This window comes from Cyprinodon tularosa, unplaced genomic scaffold (assembly GCF_016077235.1).
Source record: "Cyprinodon tularosa strain WSP-4 unplaced genomic scaffold, ASM1607723v1 ctg207, whole genome shotgun sequence".
NCBI lineage: Eukaryota > Metazoa > Chordata > Actinopteri > Cyprinodontiformes > Cyprinodontidae > Cyprinodon > Cyprinodon tularosa.
In genome coordinates, this window is record NW_024038767.1 from 807757 (window position 1) to 832457 (window position 24701).

The following is a 24701-nucleotide window of genomic DNA, read 5'->3' on the forward strand; positions in this document are numbered from 1 at the left end:
AGGTTCTTGACATTAGTTATTGTATGGCCTAATAGGCAACTGCTCAGGGAGGCATCGAGTAGAGGGGAATACGTCTACTGGAGCATTATATTAAAAAAAAGTCCATTATTTATATCCTGAGTTTTGAGTTGTGATATCAGTGGCACAGCTTTTTATTTTATTCTGGTGCACAATCTTGTTTTGTAGTTTCATCTGTGAAAGGAAGGGTGGCGGCCGGCACTGGTGACGACCAAATGAAAGCTGCAGCCTCACAATCCCTCTTTTAATCTTTTTTTTATTCTTTTTCTATTAGTCAAAGTCTATTTCATGAGTAAACTAAGACCCATTTTCTCCAGCATGAGGCATAAAGTAACACAGAAGTGCACTGGATGCAAAGTGTTTCATACTGCTGGTCAGCTGGCTGAAAGAAGGCTGCTATATTTTTCTACCATCTACACTCAGCAGTTTTTTTTTGGAAATCATTTACATCAATTTAACTTTGCATTATTTTGAAAAACTATTTACAAGTGACACCTCTGCAACCTGTGCAGGTAAAAATGTGAGATTTTCCTTTTTCAATGGAAGATATCAAAGCTTCCCCAGAAATGATGTGACGCTGTGGCTCTTACGCTTGGTTGCATTCTTTATAAACAGCCAACTTCTTTTAAAACAGGAAATTCACCTTATTTTCACCACTGAGCCTTGGTCAAACTCACGTCTATTCACAATGCAATCTAGGGTTTATGGTAACAGCTCTGAGGCACACTGAGATTTTAAATGTTTTAACCACGACTGTCTTCCAGCACCTGGATGTGATTTACAAGGAAATAGGAAATTAAGTTTCTCCTCTTTTCAACCCAAAAATACTTTTCAGGTCACACACCTGTCATTCTGAAGTCTTCATGTAATTACTGTGAACATCTGTATATCTTTATGCTAGATTATGTTCACATTTTTCAGTCAGCGGAGTAATCTGTTTACCGACACACTGGACATACAACATATCAAATTTATCTTCGCAATAACTGTAAAAAGTATTTAAAGTTCTTGTACTTTTTTTGTATGATTACAACAAATATGTCTGTCTAAATTTAATGGGTAGAACAACACAAAGAAACACATTCTAGAATTCTTTGCCTGTATTTGTTTTCCGCCACCTGAGGCAATACTTTACACACTATTCTCTGCTAAACAGCTTGTGGATGAAGACAGACAGTCTTCATCCACAAGTTAGCTTTGGTTTTAAATTAGTTTTACTCATTCTGATTTAAGCCTCTATATCTATTGTATTTTCATGGGCAGTGTTTTTATTATAAGGGATGACGTGTTCAAGGGGATGTGCTGTTTTCACCTCCCCTCATACCCAATATTTTGCAGTGAAAAGTTGAAATTTGTAGATAGAAATCATCCTCTATGTTTATAGTGTCTCTTGTTTAGTACCTGGCAGAACTGAAATGGAGTTTATTCATTTCTACTAATTTCCAAACACAGCACAATTCTCCTTCTAGCTTTGTTTCAACAACAGCTTTCTTGCCCCTCCCCCTTTTAGCTTTGTGGTGCGTAAATCTAATCCAAGTTTTCCTCTGAACAGATTCCCCCATCTGAGTTGTGGATTGGTACAGCTCCTCTGGTAGAAGGGGCTTTTGTATAGGCACCTGAAAAATGTAGCAAGTGGAGCAGCTGCACTTTTCCTTTCTATAGCGGGGGAGCACAACTTCTGCTTCCCCCATTTTTTGACCTAAAATAATGAAATAAATATCAGAAATAATAGCAATGATCAGTTCCCTGGGCTTGGTTCATCTGAGAGACAGTTTGATTCCACTGACCCACCACCTCGTCAGCCAAACCAAATAGAATCACAGCTAACCTTTTTAGATTTTATAATACCTTATTGTAGAAAAGCTTTTACATATTAAATACTTCATAAAAACGTTCATTTGATTGCAGGTAAGACCTTTATCGGTCTGTATCAGTCCTGGCAGGCAGGTGTTGAATGCTATTCAATTTCAATTCAGTTTATTTCTATAGCTCCAATTCACATCATGTCATCTCAGGTCACTTTCCAGTTCACCAGATCATCCAGTCAGATTGATTCAAAGTTTTCTATCTAAGGAAAACCAGCTGATTGCATCGACTCATGGACTCTTCAGCAATCCCTCACACTAAGCATGCTTGTAGCGACAGTGGAGAGGAAAAACTCCCTTTGAACATGAAGAAACCTCCAGCAGAACCAGGCTCAGTGTGAGCGGCCATCTGCTGAGGCCCACTGGGGTTCAAGGAGACAGAAGCAGACATAGAAAAAGAAGCATAGATACAAAAGGCAACTGTCAACCAGCTCCACAGGCGGCCCCGTCCAGGAAACACACAGCCAGGCAGACGAGCTCCGAGCCAGCTCCCATGTCAGAGGATGAAGAGAGCACATCCAGTTAGTCACAGTCAGAGAAACAGGACTACACTGGAAAACAGGCCAAGCTCCAACATCTAGAAACAAAGGTGTTGATGGCAGCAGCACAGCTGATATTTCTCTCCAGGATGGAGTCACAGCCAAACAGGAACAGACCAGATGAAGCTACTATGAGAAAAAGCAGAGAGAGCAGAACGTTAGAGATTGAACTAACAGATTCTGCAGAGTGGGAGAATAGAGATAGAATGAAGCAGAATGATGAAAAAGGGGTCCCTATGTCCTCCAGCAGTCTAAGCCTATAGCAGCAGAACTATAGAGATAGCTCAGGATAACCTGAGCCACTCTAACTAGAAGCTTTATCAGAAAGGAAAGTTTTAAGCCTAGCCTTAAAAGTAGACAGGGTGTCTGCCTCACGGACTAAAACTGTTTGTAGAACAACAATCCAAGGGGCTCTTGTTTAATCAAATCTACTCATGAACTTTTTAAATAGCCTCAATTTAAGCACAAACTGTAAATAGCAGTAAAAATAGAATAAAGTTACCTGAGATCTTGATCTTAGAGGAAATATATTTAAACCGTTACTCCGTTTTTACGACACACAAAATGTTCTTACGCGGCTGTATTAACTTTCCAGTCGATTGTATAGAGGATGTCTGTATTCATTAGCTACAGAGAGGAGGAGGCTGCTGGCAGATAAAGTGGTGGGGAGGGTGGGGTGCACATTGCCATGGCGATTATAAGGTGATGCCTGTAATATCCTACATTTGTTCCCTCATTTTACAACATAATCATCTGCCTATGGGCTCTTGTCTGCTTCTCTGATTAATATTCTACTTGTCTGGCCTGTCAGTGAAGGCGGTTTTCTTGATGTTATGATCCTTGAAATGTTGATTTTTAAAGTTTGTAATCATTCTGTGTTGCCTTGCCCCTCACTTTCTCATAAGACGTGTTGTTAATTGGAGTAAACCTGCTGGTTCTCATGCCACTGATCTCCCGCCTCAGCATTTATATGCCTATCAAGTGTTTTATCCCTCATTGCCAGATTGTTCTATCCAATCAAGCCCCTGTTTCCTCATTCACACCTATTCTTTGCTTTTAGGATTCCTTCTATCAACATGTCCACTGATTCTTGAGTTTTGTTTGTACGCCACATTGCTTGTCTGCCTGCTGCTTAGTTTATCAGAAGTTATTTTCAGATCCACTTGTCTTAAGAAAAAATTAATTACAATAAAATGCTGTTTACTAATCAGGGAACTGGTTGGATTTTGTATACAAGTGTTGGATTAGAGCAGGCTGAACATATTCTTTTAAATTCCACACATACATGGACAGAGTGTACTTGTCATTTGCTAAGTACTTCATTTAAAGGTAGAATAAAAAAAATGCAGGATTGTCATCCAAATACACAGGAAGTGATTACTGACAGACTAAGCGGCTCTGTTTAGATTTAATAGATGAAGTTGATCGTTTGCCTCTTTTGGTCTGGTTCCATCATTTTTTTTCTCTTTCATCATCACTCTCCCTCTGTGCTAAAACGCACACATTAGGTACTGATTTTGGTTTATAGCAATACCTGTGAAAGATGTCAACAGGAGTTTTGAGATCTATAGCTTCATAGCTTTTCAAGCTATTAGCTCTGTCCTCAATGCTCTTAGTGTGATTTTTTTTGTCAAAAAAATGAAAAGAACTGGACTCTGCTAAAGAAACAGATTGGTAGGCATATCATTAAAGAAGCTGTTTAAAAATCTTTAATGTTTTAAAGAATGCTTTAATGTATCCCTGACTGTTAACTGGTGATGTTAATCCTTTCTATCCCTACTATGGATCATATTATTGTTTCTTTCCTAGAGCTCTGAATGCTTCACAGCCTCTACAGGTCTACTACATGTAACCATCTTCCACTGAAAAACATAATGAAAAGCAGATTGATCAGCAGGTCTATGGCTAAAATGCTAGAAAGCCTGATAGCCTCACAGTATTTTTTCTTAATGAAAAGAGCCTAGGAGGGTTGATACAGTTTAAAAAACAACAACAAAACTATTAAATGAAATTCAAACTTGCCTTTAATTAAGTCAGATCTCTCTCACACAGTTCCTCCCGTGTTGTTTTAGTTTGTGCAAACCACTGTTGAGTCTCCCACTGATTATATTTTAGCAGATTTTATACTGCTGGCTGCAGTCCACAAAGGTGGCTCTGCTGATTGAGTAAAATTCAAGTTTCCTGCCTCCAGGATCTGCTGCAATTTCTGTCATTCTGTTTCTCCCCTCCTGCTCTGTTTATTGAAATGTCTCATAACAATTTTTATCTCACATTTAAATATATTTATTCTCATCCATCTTTCCTGCCCCTTTAAAATTGAACAAAAATGAAAACAAATTAATGAGCGTGATTCTTTCCTCCTAAAAGAGACTCTGTGATGTAACTGTCTTTATCTACAAACAATTAAACTCAAAACTTTATATGAGTTGTTTTAGAATTTAATAACTGGTCTATATTCCATTTCTCATAGACTTTTGCCAACTTTTAGATTACTTTAAATATATTTCTAAATACTTTGTCATTCACACCTCTATTTGTGGTATTATCAGGTATATTCATGAATGAGAGTTAATCATACCTCTATTTATAATATCACATACTTAAACCATCTCCCTATTAATGTTATTCGTTATAATTCCATCAGGTAGTTCCATTATCTACCGTGCAAACATTTTATAAGCCTTGAACTTTTTCAGTTTGTAACGCCACAGATACAGGCTACCGTGTATTTCAGTCAACATACTGTAGTGCATAAATAGAAAGTGGACAGAAAATTCAGCACCGCCTTTCCAAGATAAGGTAAAATAAAAAAAAATATTTCAACTGCATTTGTAAACAGCCTCTTTTATGTTGATATTTATAAATTAAACCCAATTCAGCCAAATGCCCTCAGAAGAAACCTGATTCATCCACCCGGAAAATTAGTCATAAACAGCTTAATAAACATCTTTGAAGGTGAAAGGCCTCCGATCATCCCACAGAGCATGAACTGTAGAAAATGCTGCTTGGGTCATATTGCATGCAGACATTGTAGAAACACAAATACAAACACATACTTCACTTTAAGACTACATTTCTGTATTAAACATATATTTTTCTATACATCTGATGTAATTTAAGTTAATATAAGTTGAGCTAAGGAAATAAACATTTTGATATTATTTGGATATATGTATGTGTTGGATATTGCTGTATATGATATATATATTAGAATGAGGTTGGTTATACAAAAGCTAAAAGCTATATTAAATAATAACCGTAACAAACACAACTTATAGAATAATAGATAATTTAAAGGATGCTTTTTACAGCAAGGTTTCTCCCTCTGTGCGCACGCTCCACGTGTTTTCAGCCCCAGAGGTCATCTATCCTTCAGCCTGGAATCAGAACAAAAGAATACAAAACTTTAAAAAGTGACAAAAGCAAAGGAAAATACTTTAACGTTTAGTGGAGGATGTTCTTTTTCCGGGTGGATCATCATAATAAGTGGTCCTCTTAATTGTCAATCATTCTGGTGATATGTTTACGTACGGCCGTCTTACGTGCTCGTCCTCATTTTCACTTATCGGTGGTTAATCTGACATAGTGGAAAAATTGTAAATCTTCTTTTGGAAAGTAAGCTTGTATGAACAATGCGAAGAGCAACTTTTAAACAGAGCGTGCACGAGGAGAGATGGGCTTGTGCACGCTGTCGCACACGTCTAATATGCGTTCCCTCTTGGGAGCGGGTACAGGGTTGTGCATGTGCATTTTTTTTAAAGTGGAGAGGGCGGGTCTTATAAAAAAATCACAAAAATCCTCCACTATATCCTTAAGTTAATAAAAGAAAAAGAAAAGATTAAATCGACTGATTTCAAGACAGCCTGCAGTAGCATATGTCTCTAAAGTGACTTTTTAAGCTCAGGCCAAACAGCCAAGGTTCTTCAGGGATCCAAATATGTTGTGCAGGGTGTATAAATTTTCTGACTGTCCTGAAACACTAAATAATCGGGCGTAGCTGAGGCAAGAACATTTGCAGTAAATCCCAGCTGTTAGAATGCATATTAGGTTCAGGGCGGTCAAGTGTCGATTACTCTTCCCCTGCTGCTGTCCTCAGCTGTTAGCGGTAAAAGAAGACTGAAATCTTTCCCCTTGAGGATTTAAGAAGTGAATTAGAGGCTTGCTTTCCTTGAGGTTTTATGAATTTGGACATTGCCTGCAGTATTCTTGCTTTGTCTTGCATATGTGAGAATGTTTCATACAATGTTCGTGGTTTAGCCTTCGTGTTTCTGATGCTTTTCTCTTGGAGCTGCACTCTGACAACTGGGACATTAAGGAACGCTGCTGATGGAGTTATTCTGTTTCACCATCGAGAACCACAGCAGAGAGTTCAAACAATCATGTTTAATTCTACACCACTGCATGCACATGTCTACACTAAACTAAAATAAACTTTATTGGTAAAACTTGACCTTAAAAGAACAATACTAAATATTTAGAATTGATCCGATTTAAAATCCTATTTTTTTCACCTCACTGACAGCATAAAGGTCTCATAAAAACTCTGTTTAGGACAATATGATCCCTTTTACTCTGCTGTAGCATGTGTTAAATTCTATATCAAATTCAAGTTGAAATTGAAATTTCCATTATTAAAATATAGACTGAATTGCAAAAATATTCACACCCCTTCAGCATTTTCACAATTTATCATGACAGGGGTGTAATTTAGGCAAGATTTAATTTTTTTATCAACTTAACTTTGTTCTACCAATGTAGAACATAAATGGAAAGTTGAAGGAAAATTATACATATCTAAATTATCTTAACAGATAAAAACTTGAGAAGTGGCATGCACATGTATTGAGCCCCTTCAACTTGTCCACCCCTAAATGAAATCCATTGTTACACAGGAAAACATTAAAATCTAAATAAGTTATTTTTCTTAAATAAGTGCATTTGTTCCTGAATTAAGGAGGTAAGTGAGACACTTTGTCAATGGAACAAGGCAATTTACGTACATTTAAAATAAGAAAAAACTATTGCAATATCTCATTTCAAGTGCATATTATCTAATTATCTTATTTTAAAAGTAAATATACTCATTCCATTTGCCTACTCAAATCAAGGTTAAATACACTTAATATATGAAATGTTGAATTATTTCTAGATCTTTTTTTTCTGTGTAACAATTGCAAAAGTCATCTATCTAGAAATAATTTAATCACTCAGCAGGGTCCGCCTGAGTATACGTTGCTCTCAGAGCACGTATAGCTGCTCATAACTTGAACAATGCATCGTGTGCAAGTCAAGTCATGTGTGACGGGGATTCAAACCTACCAAGACTTTGCTTTCGGTATAAACGGACCAAGGAAGCAGCCAAGAGACTAGTTGTTACTCCGGATGAGCTGCAGATATTTACAGCCCATGCGAGGTGTAAATCATGTAGATCATGTACGTAGATAACATGCCAAACAGGAAGAAGACACTCTGTTCAGCTCAGAGCAATATTAAAACATAACTTTTTTGCAAAACTAATTTTTTCATCCTAAACACACCTGTGAATTGGTGCTATATAAATACACTGAATTGAAATGGTTTTCTATGGAACAACATAGAAGCTGATGTGAATTTATGGGAAGGTGGATGGAGCTAAGTAGAGAGCAATAGTGAAGTAAAACTTTTTCTTGCAATAGAATTGTTTAAATCAAATCCTGTTATGTGTTCACCAAAATCTAAGGAAGAAAACTCTGTGGTAATAATTGACACATGGAGTCCACAGACTCTATCTGCTAAATTAAAAAAGTCTGAGGTATTTTTCAAGACTAACAGAAATTAAGTGAAAAGATGCCATGTTGGAGGAGATAGATCTGCAACTGTTTACAAAAGAAGAGACTATTCTACAAAATGTTGAGCCAGAGAGACTGATGATAAACACACACAACATTTCAACAATGTTTGCAGGTCTTTAATCATCATGACTTACTAGAATAATACAGTATTTTTTATGAGTTTAGTTGACTATAGTTGTTCTTGTTTGACACTTTTTACTATCTTGAAGCCAAAAGCATTGATTTTTGTTAAAAAGCTACAATATAACTATTGTTTATTTGTTTTTTGTCTTTGGCAGGTGTGGGGGTGGAAGACAGCACAGCCAAGTGCTGGATCCCAGGGGAACCTAAAGTGTTGCAAGGGCCCTTAAGACGAAGAAGGGTGCATGGAGGGTTCAAGGCCTCTGAAGCCAGGGACATCAGCCTGCCTCTGGTTGGGGCTGGTCTCTGTGTCTGTAGCTTTCCTGTGTTCTGAGGCCCGGACTACTCCGAGCCCTTTCCTCAGCCCTAACAATGCTACCTGCTCTGGCACCTCAAAGTGTAAAACAGGAATCATCCTCCCCATTTGGTATCCTGAGGATCCGTCTATGGGAGACAAGATTGCTCGGGTCATTGTCTATTTTGTGGCCATGATCTATATGTTTCTTGGAGTTTCAATCATCGCTGATCGTTTCATGGCAGCCATTGAGGTCATCACATCCCAAGAAAGGGAAATTGTCATAAAAAGGCCAAATGGGGAAACAACCACAACTACAATTCGAGTTTGGAATGAAACAGTTTCTAACCTTACTCTCATGGCCTTAGGCTCTTCTGCTCCTGAAATTCTGCTCTCTGTGATTGAAGTTTGTGGACATGAGTTTGAATCAGGTGAGCTTGGTCCATCAACAATTGTTGGCAGCGCAGCCTTTAATATGTTTGTCATCATTGGCCTCTGCGTATCTGTGATTCCCCAAGGTGAGGTACGCAAAGTCAAGCATCTAAGAGTTTTCTTTATCACAGCAGGCTGGAGTATCTTTGCCTACATCTGGCTCTACATGATCTTGGCTGTTATTTCTCCTAATGTAGTCCAGGTCTGGGAAGGCCTAGTCACACTATCCTTTTTTCCCATATGTGTCCTACTTGCATGGGTTGCAGACAGACGACTGCTCTTCTACAAGTTTATGCATAAGAAATATCGCACTGACAAGCACAGGGGTGTCATTATTGAGACTGAAACTGAACGCTCCAAGGGAATTGAGATGGACGGCAAGATGGTCAACTCTCACTTTATGGATGGAGGTGCAACAAGCAATTTGATTGGCTTGATTGAGAACAAAGAGGTAGATGAGTCCCGTCGGGATATGATTAGAATCTTAAAGGACCTAAAGCAGAAGCACCCGGAGAAAGATCTCGATCAGTTAGTTGAGATGGCCAACTACTACGCTCTCTCACACCAGCAAAAGAGCCGTGCCTTCTATCGTATCCAGGCCACTCGAATGATGACAGGTGCTGGGAATATTTTGAAGAAACATGTTGCAGAACAAGCAAAGAAGAGTGCCAGTGTTCAAGAGGTGCACGTGGAGGAGCCCGAGGAATATGTGTCTCGAATCGCTTTTGAGCCTGCTGCCTACCAGTGCCTTGAGAACTGTGGTGCTGCCATCTTGACTGTCACTCGAAAGGGTGGTGATATCAACAAGACGATCTACGTGGATTATAAAACAGAAGATGGTTCGGCTAACGCTGGAGCTGACTATGAGTTCACAGAGGGAACAGTGGTATTCAAACCAGGGGAAATCATCAAAGAAATAAGCATTGGCATTATAGACGATGACATCTTTGAAGAGGACGAACACTTCTTCGTGCGACTCAATAATCTACGGGTCCTGGAGACTGAAGATGAGGTGTTGTCTGCCAACAGTCTTCCATACCCAAAGGCCATTCTAGGATTTCCCACTGTGGCTACAGTCACCATACTGGATGATGATCATTCAGGCATCTTTACATTTGAGAGTAGCTCAGCCCATGTTAGTGAGAGCATTGGCATTATGGAAGTGAAAGTTCTGAGGACTTCTGGAGCAAGGGGAACTGTCATTGTGCCTTATCGCACAGTGGAGGGACTCGCCAAAGGAGGAGGAGAGGACTTTGAAGACACCTATGGAGAACTAGAGTTCAAAAATGATGAGACCTGGTAAGGTGAATTCTCTTGTTATTGCAGCAGCTGTTTGTTTGATGTTATATCCATGTTGTACTAGTTATATTCATTCTCTACAATAACAAGAAAGTAATTGTGACCTAAGTTTAAGCACTATATGATATGATACATGATACAGCTGGTTAGCTCACCCTTTGACACCCTTATGTGTAATTTGCAATGATCACAATGAACCTGGACTACCTGTTTTACTTAGTTGGTTAGACAGAAACCAATGTCATCTTGCCCTTGTTTTCTGGTGTGAAGAGTTTTTCTCAACTCAAGGAAAACACACAGACATTTACTACAGCATTGGTTGCAACGATGTATGTTTTATGTGCTAGAGATTCCACAGAAACATGGAAACAGAGAGGCTTACTTAAATAACCCCCTCTATGCCCTTCAAATCCCTCATACTTTGTTTTCACCACTCCTTGGACTTATGCACATTTTTCTTTTCGCTGTATTCTCTTCATGCCATGCCAACCTTTTTCTGCACAAAAAACAATAAAAAAACAAAACATGGATAGAAATTAAATGAAAAATTATGTTTGTTTCCAAGTTCATAGGTATAGCATTGATTCACACAATCCGTATGTGACTGAGTTTTGCTTTAGATGGTGGCGGGTGCTGAGATGATTTATGTTTTAAAATAAATAGTGTATGATATGTATTCTTGTCAGTTGTAACATCTCTCTATAATACTGGCGTGCAAAGTAGTCTTGCAACATTTGTAATCATAAAAACTGTGCTGTAGTCCAGAATATGTTTGATGATTGGGCAACATTTTGTAACGTCTATAAGCCATCTCTCCAAGGTCCTGAAATCTATGGGAAGCTGTACCTCTTGGGAAATCTGGATTTTTCTAAAACCTTCACCACATCTCATATCGCATATGTGTACCTAGAGATATTAAATTATTGCTGCATGTGTCTGCATTTTTCCATTCTCCACCAGACGGGACTAAATGGCAGAATCTGTTCCCCAGTGCTGCGACTGAGACAGCCCAGGAGAACTATGGCGGGGGAATGAGTCTTGGGTGATCAGTATGCTTAGGGACCTGCTGAGTTCTCTGGATTTTACTTGATTTATGTGAGAGAGGGTTTTGGTTTGGGCCTGAAGCCTTCTGAGGCAATTTAGGGAGGAGATGTGGTGATGTTGCTGTGAATGATAGTGTATTGATCTGCTTGCTGTGTTGCATATTGTGGTGTAAGTTAGAGGGTCAAATAATGCTGCACAGCTCTGTCAGGAAAAAAAAAAAGAAAGGTATATAGTGTATGGTAATTTGCTAGGTATTTTGAAAGATTAATTAAATTAGAGAGCACTTTAGGGAAAAAATGTTTCCCAGAAGTTGGAAGTTGGAGCTCACATGTTCTGTGAGTTTGACAAGCATTCTAACAGTAACTGATCTGTTGAGGGTCAAGAAACCTGTTAGACATGACAGTTAAAATCTAATATGAGTTTGAAGAATTGAATTAAACTTACATTTCTGAAAACGTGCAAACTGTATTGCCAAATTTCAATGCATGACATTTGCAAGCATTTGTTTCCCTTTTAAAGAAGTATCACTAGCTGCTTTTTTCCGGTATTTACATAAACGTAAGGCTTAGTTTTACTGATGCTATAGTATGTTTGTGACGCCGTTCCTGCATTAATGTCTGCATGGTTTCTAGTTTCCTGCTTTTTGAAGCGGCTTCCAGGCAGCTGTTGTTTTGAACAATTGGCATTGCCGTAAATCAAATTGCCATACCAGAAGAAGGATCCTAAAGAGGTTTGACACAGTTTAAGATTATTGATATAATTTAAAGGTATTTTCAATCGGTTTGTAAAATGTTGAAGAAAAAAGAACACCCAGTACATTGCTTAATTTAGACATGCATATTCTTCTTAATATAGACCCTTTCAGACCCTACCTTGATCTTTTTAGCTGCTTAGTGTTGGTCAAGCACACCACAAAATGGTGATGTGACAATAGAAGACGTCCCTGCTCTATACAGTCTGAATCATTGTTGTACTTGTCAGCAATTTCCCATCATATAATAAGCAAATCAGTTAGAGGCAGCTTCAGTTGCACTGAGGCAAACCTCAGTCTTTAAATATTACTCTTAACCTCAAGTAGAGGTCCTTCAGTCCTGACACTTCATCACTTAGGTACATTCTGCCTTTTACCTTATTGCTCTCTTGCCCTTTCCACTAACAAATCCCATAATAGACGACATCTTGCTAAGCTGTCCTCTTTAACAGCCGGGTAGACGCATGCACTTACATATGCAGGTCTAGACTGCCTCATTTGGAAGAGCGGGGAGACATTTTCTCATTCTCACTTGTTTCAATAATGCAGAGGTCAATCCAGTAAAATTCTCCCAAACAATAAATAACTAAGGAGGCATTTTGCAACTAAACTAGTGATTTAAAGGCCAGTATTTGCTTTTTATGAATACCAATGTTTATGAAAATAATTCTGATTTTAGAATGAGAGTAAATACAAAATGCTGTTTTAAAATTTAAATGCAATTCTTAAGGGAAAAGTTAACCTGACTTAAAAAATGTCTCTCCTTAAATCATCAATTAGCTGTAATTAACCAAAGTTTTTGGGTTAAGCTTAGCTAACCACACACAGACCTGATTAGTAGCTCAAGCAATCACTTAAATACGACAATGAAATGATATAAGTTAAAAGAACTAAAACAGCAACACATCACAACCCAACTTAAAGAAATTGAAAAAAATCAATGGCCTTTTATGTATTAGTCTATCAAGGGTACAAACCCTTCCTAGGAGTGGCTATCCGACTAAAGGTTCTTACTGCTGTACTGGGTTCTTATTTGATCTTGTGAGTACAGCAGTTTAAGGCCAAAACACATCGCCTGTGTCCAGCACTATATCCTCTCATCTGATTTAAAAAAGGTTTTGACGAGGTTCTCTGTAAACTGATCACTGGACTCATGTGATCCAAAGTGATTGTGTGAAAATACACCTTTATCAGGGATGATATGACAGTTCACTAACTATATTATATGCTTTTTATAACACAATATAAGGAAGTAATAACAGAATATCAGAATCAGAAATACTTTAATAATTCCAGAGGGAAATTACTTTTGTTACACGCTCCAGTTACAGTTTTATATATATATATATATATACACATCCAACTACACAATATAATAAAGATTAAAAATAGGAATAAAAAGACATAAAAAATATATACACATAAAGCTCTTCTGTATATATGTATATATGTATGTATATCTATGTATATGTAAAAACTAAATCCAACTAAAGTGATACGTGGCGTGCACAAATAGTGCATAAATGTCATTTACGGGGGGTGGGGGTTCTGAATCACTTGAGGGAGGCGTTATAGAGATTGATGACCACAGGTAGGAATGATGAAGGAATTATTTATTTTAGTAACTAAAATCATGGAGCTATTTCTAATCATGGAAAAATGTAATTTTTTAAAGTTTAACAGAAAACATATACACTATATTGCCAAAAGTATTTGCTCACCTGCCTTGACTCACATATGAGCTTAAGTGACATCCCGTTCCTAATCCATAGGGTTCAATATGACGTCGGTCCACCCTTTGCAGCTAGAACAGCTTCAACTCTTCTGGGAAGGCTGTCCACAAGGTTTAGGAGTGTGTTTATGGGAATTTTTGACCATTCTTCCAGAAGCGCATTTGTGAGGTCGCACACTGATGTTGGACGAGAAGGCCTGGCTCTCAGTCTCCACTCTAATTCATCCCAAAGGTGTTCTATCGGGTTGAGGTCAGGACTCTGTGCAGGCCAGTCAAGTTCATCCACACCAGACTCTGTCATCCATGTCTTTATGGACCTTGCTTTGTGCACTGGTGCACAGTCATGTTGGAAGAGGAAGGGGCCAGCTCCAAACTGTTCCCACAAAGTGGCGGCGTGCTTTACACCACCGCATCCGACGCTTTGCATTGCACTTGGTGATGTATGGCTTGGATGCAGCTGCTCGCCCATGGAAACCCATTCCATGAAGCTCTCTGCGCACTGTTCTTGAGCTAATCTGAAGGCCACATGAAGTTTGGAGGTCTGTAGTGATTGACTCTGCAGAAAGTTGGCGACCTCTTCGCACTATGCGCGTCAGCATCCGCTGACCCCGCTCCGTCAGTTTACGTGGCCTACCACTTCGTGGCTGAGTTGCTGTCGTTCCCAAACACTTCCATTTTCTTATAATACAGCTGACAGTTGACTGTGGAATATTTAGGAGCGAGGAAATTTCACGACTGGATTTGTTGCACAGGTGGCATCCTATCACAGTTCCACGCTGGAATTCACTGAGCTCCTGAGAGCGACCCATTCTTTCACAAATGTTTGTAAAAACAGTCTGCATGCCTAGGTGCTTGAATTTATACACCTGTGGCCATGGAAGTGATTGGAACACCTGATTCCAATAATTTGGATGGGTGAGCAAATACTTTTGGCAATATAGTGTATATGAATGCTTTTGGTTTAAGTTGCACTGTGCTTTTCCAGAGCTATATTTCCATAGAGTTAAAACCGGATGTAGTTTTTTTTATTATTATTTAATTGAAAATGAGCTCCCAAATAGACAACTGTAACCAGATGATTAAGGGGAAAACCTCCAATGAAAGAAAGGGTTAATATTTTGAAAATACTTCCAGTGTTGTTTCTACTGCAGCCTAAACAACCTCAGAGTCCCTTTTCTCTGTATAGCACATCAATAATTCTATAAAACGTGTTTGCATGCTGTATATTTCCTGGCCAGGAGTTAAAACAGAGTTATTTTTTAGTTAAAATAGTTCCTGCAGTGAAGCGATCATATATGAAGGCAGAATACACTTTTTGTCTAAAGGCCAGGGTGTGTTTTATGCCCTTTAGCACATTTACAGCACATGCCACAATGCTTTGACTCTCAGCTGCTCCTTACTCTTCTGTCAAGTTTAGTACTTAGTGTTGTCGGTACTATTGCTATTAAACACATATCATCGGTTAAAGTACACAAGATCAGAAGATATACATTAAATTACAAAATGTTTTAATTGTTAGAATATTATAATCAATTAATGCAAATGGAAAAATACTAATATTTCAGCTATATTTATTTAACAGCAGTTCAAATCATTGTTTATTTTCTGTTTTTGGCAATTATATCATGTTATGAAATTTGCTCTAATCTACGTGTTAACTGATATGTTTTACTCAAGCTTCTCTTATCTAACAAAGTTCCATCCAGCCCCAATACAGTGCAGTACAATTAATGAGAAAATATGCGCCATACCTGCTTAAAGGTTGTTGGTTTTAGTAGACATTACATTAATATCACTGCAGTCATTATGGTTTATATACAGAGTATTGATTTAGACATTTAGACCTATGGTCATGAAATCTGGATCATGACCGAAAGAACGAGATCCCAGATACAAGCGGCTGAAATGAGCTTCCTCCGCAGGGTGGCTGGGCTCTCCCTTAGAGATAGGGTGAGGAGCTCGGTCATTCGGGAGAGGCTCAGTGTAGAGCCGGTTCTCCTCCACATCGAGAGGAGTCAGTTGAGGTGGCTCGGACATCTTCTTCGGATGCCCCCTGGATGCGTCCCTCGGGAGGTGTTCCAGGCACGTCCCACTGGGAGGAGGCCCAGGGGACGACCCAGGACACGCTGGAGAGACTACGTCTCTCGGCTGGCCTGGGAGCGCCTAGGGCTTCCCCCAGCAGAGCTGGAGGAGGTGTCTGCGGAGAGGGAAGTCTGGGAGTCTCTGCTTAGTCTGCTGCCCCCGCGACCCGGTTCCGGATAAAGCGAGAGACGACGAGTACGAGTACGAGTACGAGGAAACCAAAAGAATCAATCCCTACTAGTCTCATCACTGTGTATTGAGACTGTTTTTCAGGCTGATGCTCCAGGTGTGCAGCAGCAGACCTGATGACCCTGCAGAGGTTGCTTCTAACTTCTACCCACACATTGCTACCAAAGCTTTCTGCCTCATACTGTTAAAATTTTGCACATTGATTAAAATGATTGACTTTACATCCTTGCAGCCAGTTTATCCTAATTGTTTTGCTTTTGTCTGAGTTTTTTGTTCATTTGCGCGGTTTTGTCGATGCTTAGAACAAAAACAATAAACCGACAATATATTGATTAATATTCCAACAAGATTTTTGTGGTTTTGTGTTAAATCCACATAATAAAAGATAATGACATTTAAATGCCTCTCCTCTCTTTAGTGGCTGATAGAAGCAGGATTTAGTGTTGCTAATGGGGACAGTGCTGTGCTATGCATTCTCCAAGGATTTATAATTTCTGCAGGTAAGATAGGTGCAGCCCAGAGATAACGTTGTTAATGAAATGAAGTCAGTTTTTTGGGGGTCTTAGAGAAGACCCCGATTAACATTTAGGCCTCCTGAGAAAAAACCCTCCAAGCTGGGAACTGGTTGTTTAAAGCTGCAGAGAATATTAAAGTAATAAAGGTTGCCAGGTTGTGTTTCCTTATTGAGCCTGTGAAGATAACGCAGCTGAGAAGCACAGTCCCTGGAGAGAAAGATGTTTAACTAGGCGCTGATGGATTCATAAACAAATGAGTGGTGTGCAGCAGACAGACCAGAATCACCGGGAGTATTTACCGCTGTGGTCATAGTTGTCTGAGCAGGAATCGCCTACATATCTATTTTTAAAACATTTCATTTAACTCTCAGGTGCTTGTTTAAGATTTATAATTGTGCTGGTTATTAAAAAAAAGCAGTTTTGACCTTTGCCCTCCTGTTGGCTCCGCCTCTTCCAAGTCTTTCCCTGAAATGTTTTCTTGAGTATCTCTGGAATGTGAAAGTGCTACGATCCCTCCTGGCTTGATGATTGACAGGACACATGTTTACTCTGATCCTTCTCCTGCTGAGCAATCAGCTTTTTCCTCTGCTAGCACTTTTCCATATATCCCAGAATGGACCCACGGGGCTTACCTTAGCCGCCTGCAGCCGGTCCCCTGACACAGCCTGGATCATCTTCAGCTCAGCTTATCATATCCAGAGCTGTGCTTTCTGTTGTTCCATTAAGGCTGGCCTAATAATTGCTAGCCTATCAGTCCTTAGGGTGCAGCTACTTTTGTTTTTTTACTGCCATGTTTTTTCCTGTTGAAACTTTTTGAGCACGATGTTAGAGAAACTGACATGTACTATTTCATCAGTTTGTTTTAGATTTTTGATCTCATGTTCCTGCAAAGCTCCAAGCTACTGATACCGGTTTCCATTACGAACTATTATTTAAGACGATAAAAAAAAAACATAGTTGGATTTTTTTTTTGAGGTTTTCCGTTTCTCTGTAGTCCATAGACCTAAAAAGAAAACTTTTGCTTTCATCAATTTACTGAATGTTGCACCAGTTCCCTTCAGGGCAAACAGGGTAACCTTTGCAGATTGATCTACGGCTAAAATTGTCACTCCTTTCCAATATTTTGGCTTAATGTAGACCTCCTTTTGGAGATGATTATTGGCTCTCCATTTTCTGCTGCTCCTCAGTCCATTTAAATTGGAATTTTATTTTTTATATATTTTGATCTAAATTATTCTTCTAGTTTTTCTCTTCTTTACCATCATTATATTTTGCAACTTGACAATGGTGAATGTGGAACAAGAATCACAAAAGTGATAACAAATTGAAAAAAAATGGTTACCATTTAAACTGTAATTATGGTTAAAAAAATTATATTCAAAATCATTTTTCTCCCCTTCTCTCAGCTATTATGTCAAAGTACGTTGTTCATCAATGTAACGTGTTGAACAGCCTGAATTCAACCAGCATTTAATGGTGACCAGTAACTTAAACATTGGTGACTAGATTTTTGAAATCCAATCTGGAGTCATTTCAAACTCATAGATAAAATAGGAAATGGGGAAAGTGATGCTTTCATTCAGTTTTACATATTTATTGACATTTAAAAGACAAAAATCAAGTGTAAAATCCAGGAATGTGCCTCTCATATTTCCTAAGATTAATTAAATTAACCCATTGATTGTGTTTAGAGCCATTTGGTCATTTATTCTTCTGTCTTCTTCCTTCTCCATCTTCTTTTCTTTCTTGCTCTCTTCTGCCTGCTCTCTGTTTTACTCTTCTAAGTTGATTTTTCTCTCTTCAGCTTTTCTTTCTATCAGTCTTCTAATCAGTGGTGTCAAAAGTTCACACATTTGTCACTTATGTAGAAGTATAGATCCTGCAGTTTAAAAACAGTCTGGTAAAAGTTGAAGTATCAACTTGACCTCTTCACTCAAGTAAAAGTGAAAAAGTATGCGCTCCAAAAACTACTTAAAGTATAAAAGTATAAAGTAACCTTTTAAAAAACAGCCAGATGCCGCTATATGATTTAAAGCTCAATTTTACGATTATTTTTAAAACTTCTCTGAGATAGGGCCAAGGATGAGGGAGGTCTGGTTGGTCTCCGTCTCCCGATACGCTCTCGCCTGTGTCCGACCTTTCAGACATTTCAACATCTTTTTCTGAATCCCACATTGTAGCATGGCATAGACAATTCACGTTAGCAGTTTGAAGAACACCTGCTTGCTTCTGATGATTTCCTTTAGCTAACCAATGAGTGTTTGCCTTCTATGACTCATCCAATCACACTAGTTTCACTAGATGTGGGCGGAGCCAATGATCTGCATTGGATGGAGCACATGACGGGAAATAAAGATTTAGAAACATTAAACTGAAGCCAAGAGTAACGAGTAACGTTTGTTTTTAAAAATGTAAGGAATAGAAAGTACAGATACTTGCGTGAAAGGAAGAAAAATAAGTAATGGAGTAAAGTATAGACACCTAAAAATTGTGCTTACAGTAAGTACAGTAACAAGGTATTTGTACTTTGTGACTTCACACCTCTGCTTCTAATCGTCTTCCTCTTCTATCAATCTTACACTAATCTAAAACAGGGACATAATATAATCAAAACTCCTTCCAAACACATATAATCTCATAATACATTTTATATTATTATGAGGATGGTGGTTATTATTATTATTATTATTATTAGTGTTATTATTATGTCAACTGATTAAAGGCTAATTATCACAATATTTGGAGCACAAATAAAACATAATAAACAAACATTAAACAGGTGGTTATCTCTTCCTCCATCATTCTCAGATCATGCAGATTTTTTATAATGAGGACCTTTCATAGATCCAAACTGAGTGGTAGAAAAGTAGACCTAAGCCTGGACGTCTATGCTCATTATCATAAAACTGGAAAACCAATTAGAACTCTGCTTACAATAACTAACTATCTGAAGATATAAACTAAAGGTCAGAGATCAGTTCTAAAAACATCTTTAGACAAACCTTTGTTGATCCTGGAGAACCACCATACCAGATTAGTGCCTTATGAGGAGTTTTCAATCATTCTGTTTCATTTTATATATTTCCTCCTGCAGCTGCAGCCAGTGGTCTGTCTTACTTTTTGTTGATTAGTTTGGTTTCTGTTTCTGTTCAGCTGGTCTCCCATCCAGGTGGAAGCTGAAAATAGGGTGATTCTGGTCACGATCTATATATTTATGTATTCATAGAGCACATGTAGCACTAATTCTGCATTCTGATCCACTGAAATGCACTGTTAACCTAAGCTATCATCAAATTGGTCGTTTAATTGATTCTTCACAATTGGCAATAAAGAAATCAAGAAACATAACGAGACAATTAGTGTTTAACTGTCATTTTTTGTTAATTAATATGTTGATGATTTATTTGACAATAGACATTAAAATAATGATAATCTGCATTTGTATTTCTCCAAAGAACCTTAATAGGCAAAAATAGCAAGTGAATAATATTAATGAGGAAAAGGAACTTAAATAAAATCAGTTAGCAGTTTAATAACTGTCATCCTGCTAAATAATAATCTGGGATTTATTTGTTTGTAGAGCTGATGTGAACATGTCTTCCTGCCTCCTGTGATATAAATGATAAACCTGTTTTTGTTTGCAAGCATAATAAATAGAAACATAATTTACAGACGACCTAGCGGTGATGAATGGGTCAAATATAGGTTTGCATGTCATATTTTAATCGTCTTAGATGACGGCTGTTAGAGATCGCTCTTTTCAGCTTGGTTCTACAGTCCATTATGTTTCCATCCAAGTCACAAGAGATTTCATTAATATAATATATAACATGGATGGTAAAAAATGGACCGAGTCTGGTCAAGTTCAATATGGGTCAGTGCTCGCATTTCCCCCCCGCCACAGTGACAGTCAGGGAGTTGCCCTCCCTACTCAAGCTACTGATTCCTGCATCTGCATACGCTGATAAAGGTCAGTGCTGCTCCACGGCTCCTACCTTCATGCACAGTGCAGCAGCTTTAAGACTAGAAATCAATACAGCTCACAATGAAAGGAGTTAGGGGTGCAATATGCTGCAGCAGATAGGAGACGCTTCACTTTCCAGCTGTTGTCTTTTATATATTCCTCAAAAACACTAAAGTATAAGCATATGAAAGGACAAGATGTTTTTGTTAATTTTTTAAGATGCCTGCTGATTTGAATGTGGGAATGTTGCTGCTGGCGCCGGATGTCTGGCCAGTGTACAACTGCACAACTCTGGAAGCAGATGGGATCAGTAAAGCTGAAGGAATTCATTCAAATGAGTTTCTTTTTTTATCATAAACCCCCACAATGCTGCCCAAATACATCCTACCTATTTTTAAAAACATTTTTACATAAATAGAACTTCGATCACGTGATGCAGGATGTCGTCATGGAGATTTAAAATGGCACTACAGCAAATCCAAAAGAAATAAACATTTTAAATATTTCATCTTGTTTTAAATAATTCAGATTTTGACATCTGTGGTTGATTTCTGGTATTTAATTATTAATGATAACACCTTTGTTCAACAGCATTTTCTGTTTTCTTTTTTTAACAGCAGGTTCCCTTGGAAGGAATTAGTTCTTCCCATAAGAATGACTTTCTTCAGTTTCCTTTTACAGCACCTCTGTTACTTTCACTCTACACTTTGACCTCACATCTCCAAAGGATTTTATAGTACAACGTGACCAAAATCATAAAAAAACATCTATTTTGAGTGGTTTCTGATTAAGTAACATGTTGTCTCCTGTTCAGGGGATGGAAGCAGGAATACTGTTGTTAGGAATTCAAAATGCCTTTTGTTGCTTGGAAGCTTTTATTGGAAAAATATACCTGACCTTCCAGGCTTTAATACTTCTTGTTCTTAGTGTAACTCTATAGGGTGTTTTTTTAATTATTTGTTTCCCACTCAGTCTGTTTCGAAAGCAAATTATTTGATGCAATCCTGAATTATGTCACAGTCCATAGGCCATATTTCTCTTATTGTGCCACAATAAACTTCATATTTCCATGGTAACAATAGTGAAAACATAATGTTCACTACTGTACTGGATTTAAATGTCTTATGTTTAGTCTAGTCAGCAGACCAGAGTAGTAAAAAGCAGAAATGAAAAATAATTTATTTGATATAAGATTCTTGACACAAATTCCCCCCTTTTGCTTGGAGTGCAATTTGTTGCATCCAGCATGACTATAATTGGTCTAAAGGTGGATTTCACTCTGAGTTTTCCCGATATATAGCCTCGGTTTTTGACACGAGGGGGTTTTGGGGTCAGAAAAAACAGCTAGTGATTTTTGTTCACATAGAAATTGCAAAAGGAACTTTTGAACTCAGGATTTTAGGATCATCATTTTTATTCTCGTCCATCCTTGCAGCGGAAAGGCTTATTCTATGGAAAACAACCTCCCTGAACGGAAATTAGCTGTGATCTCACTCCAGTTTTCCTGTTCAGACTTTCTACAGTCCCTGGGCTCCACCTCTCTGACTAGCATGGCTTCCTTTATGAGGAACTTAGTTTTCCATAATATTCCCTTGGTGCTGCAGCAGAAAATGCACCAGAATGCATCAGTACTTCCCTCACCTTATTCGCCTGCACACACACTCTTCTACCACTGTCCACTTTTATAGTTTTCTCATCAGTGCAGCAGCTTCGACGTGCAGAAACAGGCCTGAGCTCAGCATCAGCTGTTTGAAGGTGGTCCTGCAGCATCAGCTGGGTTTCTATATGGATATTTGCTGTGTTTATTTACAGTAAGGGTTCTGTCTTTATTTCATCTTCAGTCTGGGTGTCTGTGAAGATATTTCTGTTACAGAAAGGTAGTGCATAGGCAATTCTTCTGCATGAAAAATGGTTGAAGGCAAATTTAGCTTTTTATTTTTTTTTTTATCTTTTTGCCCATTTTTTGTGGCAACATTCTAAATAATTGTTTATTCAGACTTCTAAATGTTTGGATCATTATTCTAGTTCTTTAGCACAAAGTGACACTAGTATTTAACATTACAAAGGGGATTGGTCAGACTTTTACCAACATAGAACTTAAAATTACCTATGTCTGTTAACATTTTAAACAGTTCTCTTTTGAAATATGTCTAATGTATAAAAAAGGGATGTCCCAATTTAGTATTGATATTGGAAATGTGTCTGAAATCAACCAAAAGACAAATATTGGAATACATCGGCCTGCATCTAAAATCTCTGATGCAAGCAAGCTGATAGAAACCCTCATCTTCTATCCTCGTCTTTTAAAAGTTTATATAACCCATTGGTCAGTATTGATTGACTTTATTGATCTCACAGTGAAGAAATTTACTCGTTACATGAGCTGAAATAGTCAAAAGAGAAGAAGAATGTGCCAAAAGCAGAAAAAGGGGCATGGGGTATAAATAGTACATCAGTGATCCCGTAAAAATTCAAAAAATATCCACTGGACTTGGTTTCTTGAAAACCAAGTCCAGTGGATATTTTTTGAAATTTTACGGGATGACCAGGGCCGTGCAGAGACCACTAAAGGGGCAGGTGCTCAAAAAAAAAAAAGGGCACATCTTATCGCATTTTAGGACAGAATATTAACAAAGTCACATAGCTTTCAGAGTTTAATGAACAATGATAAATGACAAAATTGTGAGACATACAATCAAAGCTAAGGGAAACACAAGAACAACAGCCTAATGTCTGTATGATAAAAATACTGAATCGATAGATAAGAACAGCTTTTCCTCACCTGGCTGTCTCCTTCCGCTCAGTAGTTCTTCAGAGAAAGGCGCGCCGCGTCCTATACTTTCCTCCGTTTAAACCGCTACTCTTTGCTAAAGTAGAGAAATTATACAACGTTCAAAGTTTTCCGTTGTCTGACAAGTAGCAAGCCTACTCCAGTATTTTCACCAAAAATTATGTTTTTTAATTCACAAAAAAACTGTTCTGTAATCATTACAGAACAGTTTTTTGTGAATTAAAAAACATAATTTTCAATGTAAAAGACTAAAAGCACAGAGCAAACAGTGTTTTAGATCAAACAATACTGCATCATCCATGGGGCTCATTTGGTTTCAATTACATCTCTATTCAGGTTGACATTGGAGAGGCGGTGCAGACTGAAGACATAGCCATCCGTCCGATCATGGTTGATCTTGCTTAGGGCCAAATGAGCAGCGGCCACAGTGTAATGTGGAATATTCGCTACCTTTAGCTCCACAGTTAGCCGCCTTATCTGACTGTGCGAGAGGCAAGTGCGTCGTCACCGGCAAAAGGTCAAAGGTAACAATGTGACCGGAGGGCTTATTGTATTGTTTTTGTAGCACCGGTATCACACCACTAACTGCGCCACTGGACCAGTTCTAGGCTCTAAGGAGTGGGGAGCAAAATAATAGCACCAGAGACCGCTGCTTAAGTGAAAATGGCCGGCAATTTAATGAATGCAAAACACACATAAAATACAATACATGAAACCAAAAATACTCTGCAGATTCTTAATAATGAGGTTAGTATAAATGGGGAGGAAAAGGGAGAAGGAAAAAAAAGAATATATCACTCTTTCGTTCACCTAGGTTATTTTAATTAGACTAATTTGGATTAATTAGACCACTATCTTTTTCATAGGTTGCACCTATTTTAAGATTTAAATTTTTCCTGAGTTAACTCTTTTCCTTTCTTTTACAGGTTGCAAAATACCTTCAACACAGTTAAATCAAGTGGACCACAATTACTCAAATCACATTCAGAAATTAAACATATGAAAATCAAAGTATGGCACTTTAAATTCAAGTTCAAGTCCAAATGTAAATATCAGTTCGACGAAAAGAATCAGTTTGATTCAGTCCAAAAAAAATTAATAATTCAATCAGTCTCCAGTTCTTTTTTAGTTCAGTTCAAACTAGTTTCTGATATCCCTACCGCTCTGGCAGGGGATTACCACACGCGGGAAAGTCCCTCCCTCAATGGACAAGATGAATTGAAGTTCTAGGTCT

General features: G+C 38.2%; 1 protein-coding gene across 2 annotated transcripts in view; it reads left to right on the forward strand.

Annotated features, from left to right (window-relative positions):
• Nucleotides 1-24701, forward strand: part of slc8a3 (solute carrier family 8 member 3) — a 189668-nt gene that overhangs the window by 1515 nt on the left and 163452 nt on the right. For both annotated transcript variants that reach the window (XM_038285110.1, XM_038285109.1), the window contains exon 2: nucleotides 8532-10399. In XM_038285110.1, coding sequence (XP_038141038.1) covers nucleotides 8619-10399 — 1781 coding nt within the window. In that variant the 5' untranslated portion in view covers nucleotides 8532-8618. The remainder of the gene's footprint in view (nucleotides 1-8531; nucleotides 10400-24701) is intronic.